This window comes from Vipera berus, assembly GCF_964194415.1.
Source record: "Vipera berus genome assembly, chromosome: 1".
NCBI classification, from domain to species: Eukaryota; Metazoa; Chordata; class Lepidosauria; order Squamata; family Viperidae; genus Vipera; species Vipera berus.
Window position 1 is genome coordinate 11,095,700 of NC_138202.1, and position 6,000 is coordinate 11,101,699.

At 47.1% G+C, this 6,000-nt stretch overlaps 1 protein-coding gene across 1 annotated transcript in view; it reads right to left on the minus strand.

The window, feature by feature from the left end:
• The window catches only part of CERS1 (ceramide synthase 1), a gene marked incomplete at its 5' end in the record, with an annotated part of 46,005 nt that extends 40,431 nt beyond the window's left edge, over positions 1–5,574 (minus strand). The window contains one exon of the mRNA XM_081346145.1: positions 5,353–5,574. Coding sequence (XP_081202271.1) covers positions 5,353–5,574 — 222 coding nt within the window. The remainder of the gene's footprint in view (positions 1–5,352) is intronic.
• Between the last annotated feature and the right edge of the window lie 426 nt (positions 5,575–6,000).

The following is a 6,000-nucleotide window of genomic DNA, read 5'->3' on the forward strand; positions in this document are numbered from 1 at the left end:
CAGCAACACGCAGTAACGTTAGACCAGGCTTTTCAACCTTGTCAACTTTAAGATATGTGGACTTCAATTCCCCAAATTCCCCATGCTGGCTACGGAATTCTGGGAAGTGAAGAATAAGTCACTGTATTAAGACTTCCTCCATCCTGGGCCTGCAGCATCAAACAGTGAAAGCTATCATTGTTTCCGGTTTTTCCCCCCTTAACTAGTTTAAGAAAAATCTACCTGTGTTCTCTCACTAATAATTAGTGTCAAGCTCTTTTGCAGACGTTTAAAAGTGAAAGTGATTCTTTCCCAAACCTCACAGAGGTTGGTTTTGTTTTTTTTTTGCACAGGATGCATTGAACAGGGGTCTTCAAACCTGGCCCTTTTATGACTTGTGGACTTCAACTCCCAGAATTCCTCAGCCAGGCACGCTGGCTGAGGAATTCTGGGTATTGGAAGTCCACAAGTCATAAAAGGGCCAAGTGTGAAGAGCCCTGGGTTAGAAGAATTCAAGCTGCTGGACTGTTTCCCCTTTAAGAACCATATAGCCCATGTATTTTAGGGTGGAAATTTTCTCGTTGTCTTCCTAACCTGTGATCCAGCAAAGAGCCAAGACTTTTCACTGGTTAACAAGGTAGCCTGCTGCTGTTTTTTTGCCTGAAGGACTTCCCAAATCTTTATCAGTCCGAGAACCTACTGCTACCGTATAATCAGTAAGAAAGACCCTACATTTACCTTTATGTCATTATTATGGTTCATTGCAGTTAGCCAGATGTGTAGACTGGATTTGGCATTTTTATCCATCTACTGAGTCCTTTCCAAGTACCTGGAATAGGCAGCAGTTGTTCAATGGTAGCACTGATGTCAGTTGTTCCAAAGGAATCTGCCTTTTGCAATTGACTAATGGTCAATATGTCAATGTCCACGGTGTCCAAGTGGTGTTCTGATTATTTTGGGAGTGCACCCAAGGCACCTATTACCATTATTATCATTGAAATGTATTACAGCCACCCACCGTGAAAGTCTCTGAGCAGCTTACAACATCCAAACAGTCAAAACAGTTAAAAGCAAGGAACAAAACAGTGTTGTCCAACTATCTTAAAAAACAAAAACGCAACAGGGGCTTCACAGACATACGAAAACCAGGCCTTGGAACATATTAGACTTCCATAACCCTCCGGGGTCAACACTGACACTAGGTTATATGCTAGCAGGTACCCACCCCTAAAATTGTAAAGGCACAACCTTTTAATTTCTTCCAATTAAATTTAAATTCAATGAAATTATTCCAAAATCATTCTACACACTATTATTCTTTGCATGTTTAATAAGCTGCTACCTTGCAAATTAAAATTCTGTTTCAATGTTTAAGTGGGACTCAAGAGGATCGAACCCAATGTCCTGGACAGAGATCACAGCGAGGATTGGTAGAGGATCAAAGGGATTTAAAACAATCCCCCCCCCCAAAAAAACCAGGAGGACCTCAAACTCCAACTTTTTGATTTTACCCATGGTGACCAGTCATTCTCCAAATTTTATCCAGGTTCGTGAATAAGCCATGATAGAAAGTACTTGGAGCTCTGTTGCAGTGGTGGCTAGGTGATATCTGAGGAACAGAAAGCAAACACTGTTTTTTTCTTTAAAGATGCAGAGAAGTTCATTCTCCCTAGTCCAGGGGTCTTCAAACTTGGCCCTTTTATGACTTGTGGACTTCAACTCCCAGAATTCCTCAGCCAGCGTGCCTGGCTGAGGAATTCTGGAAGTTGAAGTCCACAAGTCATAAAAGGGCCATGTTTGAAGACCCCTGCCCTAGTCCCTTGAATCATTCAGAGACAGAGGCTGAAGCCAAAACAGAGAGAGGTCTGGAGCCACAGCTGCCCAACCCAATAACTTCCTTGAAGATTCAGACTGGAGGGTCTATCCAAGGACAACATCTGGCGGCAGCAATTAGAGCAGGCATGTCAAACCTGCGATGTCACCTGACGTATCACGACTTTCCCCCCATTGCCGGCAATGGGGTGGGCGCGGTTTCAGGACAACGCCTCTGGCCCGTGGGCCGGCAGTTTGACATGCCTGAATTAGAGGCTTGCTTTTCCACCCATGCTCTCACTAAACATCCCAGGCTTAGTTGTGAGCATATAAGAAACTCCATACTTTCTATAGTCTCTGCCCCCCTTCCCCTAAGTAAGGCTTTCCACCTTAAAGAGCCAGCTGTCTTCTCTGCCTGGGCAAAGAGTTGAGTCCCAGTCAGGCAGCATAGAAGGATGGGGGGAGTCTGACTAGCTGCTTCCTCTGCAATTTCTCTCTGTCATGCTTTGTCATCCAAAAAGCATGTTTTGCTTCCCTTAGCCTTCTTCTCCAATTCCCCACATCTGCCCTTCATCAGAACAGTCTTTATGCTCAGCAGGGACTCATCACCTACTCTGTTATGTTTTGGGGAGGCAAAGAACTAGGGATCTGGTACCACCTTTTCCACTGAAGAAATTACTATTAAAGTGAATCAGAAAAGATGTCACCATCAACCATAGTCTGTGTTTGAGTGTGTGTGTGTGTATGAGGGAGGGAGGGAGGGAGGGAGGAATTGGCGACAATGGGGACCACCATTATCACCAATGTAGACTATACTCCTGGGATTTCTTAGCGGTCTCCTGTCCTATCAAATCCAATTCTGGTTAATCTTTTAATTCAACCAAAGTCAACTCTGCCTGCTGGGATAGCTGCTTTTAATTATAATACTCGTTTAATGAGTCCTCCATTTATATTCATAAGGACTGGAAATGGGTTTCTAGGCTGAAGGTCTAGTAGTGGTTAAGGCACCAGGCTAGAAAGCGGGAGTGAGTTCAAGTCCCTGTCTTGGCCATGAAAGCCAGCTGGGTGACCTTTGGCCAGTCACTCTCTCTTAGTCCAACTCACCTCACAGGGTTGTTGTTAGGAGCAAAATAGGAGGAGGAAGATGTGTTGGATGTGTTTGCTTGCTTTAAATTATTTGTAAAAATAATAAAGATGAGAAATAAATAAATTTATATATCTACCGGTATATCTATTTACTATATTACTACTTACAGAATCAAGCATGAAACCGTGGCTTCATGATCAAGTAAATGTGAACTGGGGTACAGGTTGTCCTTGTTTAGTGACCACAACTGGGATCCTCAACTTGGTCACGAAGCAAAGCACGAAAGTGAAGCCACAACTGTTTACAATCTTACTTAAGCTTTTCTTTGCTTTACAGACCTGTGAAGGTTGTGAACGCAAGGATGGTTGCAAGCTTTCTCTTTTATCACTACCGAACAATCACTAAATGAGGACTACCTGAATATCCAGGTCGTCTGATCCAGCACATCTCATCCAGGAGGTAGGTCTTCTGCAATGAAGGATCAGAGTTCAAGTGGTTGTCAAAATACATGACATTAGATTTTTGTTTGGGTGTGTATGTCTTTCAGATAGCTTTTGACGCTTGGCGACTGCCCGGACAAGTCCATGCGGTTTTCCTGAAAAGGTTTTTTGGAAGTGATTTGCCACTGTCTCCTTTCCAGGCCTGAGAGAGAATTGACTGACAGGACTAGAAGTCACTATCTCCTGGTTTCTAGCCTGGTGCCTTAAAATACTACTGGCCTGGATAAAAATCGTAACAGGCTTGAGCAAAACTCTCGAAATTCCGTCAGTCACCATTTCATCTACAGGCCCCAGTTCTGCACACTAGAAGTTTCACAAGGGTATGTTAAATCAGTGTTGCTATTTTCTGACTGTTTTTATTTTTATTTTTTTTAAAGTATATTGAGGGAAATATGGGAAGTATATTGAGGGAAATCCGCTACGGTAGTGGTTTCCCCATGTTGGACAGGGAATTCTGGGAGTTGAAGTCCAGACATCTTAAAGTTGCCAAGATTGGAAAACATTGCTATAAATGATCCCTCCTGACAGATTAAAACCCCAACTCATTTAAACTTACTGACACTGGGGGGAAAATGGCTTATTTCAATCCTGATCGAGAAATGCTAAAAGCCAAAGGTTTTTGGGTGAAGGATACAGCACTTCACACGCATCCAGCATCCAAGACTCTTCTAGAAGACCATGGCAAAAAAAGATCTCTGATTTTTTCTCTGCCCTCTCTCTACCGCTTCCCCAACACAAGGCAACGCAACACGGTGACCAGCTGGGCCCACTCCATGTGTGCAAAGGCATTCTCTCCCTTACACGCGCATACTGGCAGGTTGCTTAATGTTAATTCATTTCTTCTCAAGCCATGCAAAACTGGATTTCGGCCCACCGCTTCCCCTTCCCGCAATTCTGAATATATATAATATATATATATATATATATATATATAATGGGCCATTGTATATAATAATGGGCCATTGAATTGATATTTCTTCCTCGCCAAGGCCCACCGCTTCCCCTTCCCTTGTGTGTGTGTGTGTGTGTATGTGTATGTATGTATGCAGGGCTTTTTTTCTCATAGAACGCTCAGAACGGAGTTCTGGCACCTTTTTTGGATGGAACCTTGTAGGATAGGCAAGGCGGGTTGTATGACATGTGTGAGTTCCGGCACCTTTTTCTTTCACAAAAAAAGCACTGTATGTATGTAGGAAGGAAGGAAGCTAAAGCCACCAGCCTGATGATGACGGATGGGATTCCGTCGAAACGTTGCACCTACACCTTTAGTTCTACGCGGGAGGAAACCCGAATGACCGAAGATCCATATATATATATATATATGGGAAGGGGAAGCGGTGGGCATATATATGGCAAAGCCTAGTCGGTGGCTCGTTGCGCAGCCTCGCACGTACTCCGTCCGCCCCATCTTGAAATGCAGTGACACGGCCAATTTGGATCCCCCCCCCACCTCATTTCGCCCCGTATTCACAGGCATGCAGACATGCACGCCCGCCCGCAAGGCTAATTTCCTCCCCTCCGAGCAAAACAACGCAAGGACCAATGCCCTTCCTACCCGGTCTCTTGTTACACACACGCGCGCGCGCGCGCACACCACACACACACACAACCCCCCCCCGGCTCTCAGTTAATAATCCGTTTTCGTTCGCCCCAAAAGAATTCTCTTAACATGGTGCAGTGACGGATTTCATCCTCCCCCCCCCCAAATTTTTTTTTTGGGAAGGCAGCCTTTTCTTCCCCAAAGTAATTTTCTTCCCCAAAGTAATTCCCTAAATAATGCAATACATAATTCCCCGGGCAATTGCAACAATGGGTCATCTTGGCTCCCTTGCAGTGTCCCCTCCCCACACACACACACACACACACACACACACACAAGGGAATGTAATGAAGCGAGCACTCCGGACATCCTCTCCCCCCCCCCCCGCCATAAAAAATTCCCCTCTTGCCTTCCTCGATCTGGATTCTACTGACCCGAAAGAAGTAGCGAGCGGCTACGCGGCGCGCTAGAGTCCAACCGACGGCGCAAAGGAGAAAAAGCAGCGCCTCCGTCCAGGCCAAGCGGGCGTTCTCGGCCCACGTCCGGCGGGACAGTTCCCAGCCGCAATCTGTGCAGCTCCGCAGCGCTCCGACCAGGCTCCGGTAACTACGCCGCACCAATTGCTCGTAGCTCGGCATAGGCTCGGGCGCCTGCATACTCACACCGGCCGCTCACGGCTCCGCCGCGCAAGCACAAGCGCGAGGCTGCCTCTTTTGCCGCAGCCGCCTATCAGCGCGCGCGCCGGCCCCGCACCAGCTGTTTGCAGCTGGAACAGCGGCAGAGCCGCTGCGCGCAGGCGCGCCGCGCGGCTCTGAAGAGCCAAAAGGCAAAGCCGCCGCCGCCGCTGCCGCCCCGTCGGGCGACCCTCGCCAGCTGCTAGGGGGCGCCCGTTGCGAACGACCCAGCGAGGCTGGCCGTCGAGGAAAGGCGCGGGGGATCGCAGCCACCTGCAGCGCCAGGCTGGTCGCCGTTTCCTCTGAAGATCCTCCTCCTGGATTTAAGGAGACTTGTTCGTGAGCATGCAAGGCGTGCGTGCATGCATCTGGACTGCTCCTTCGGAAGCTGCCGGTTCACTCCAGCGC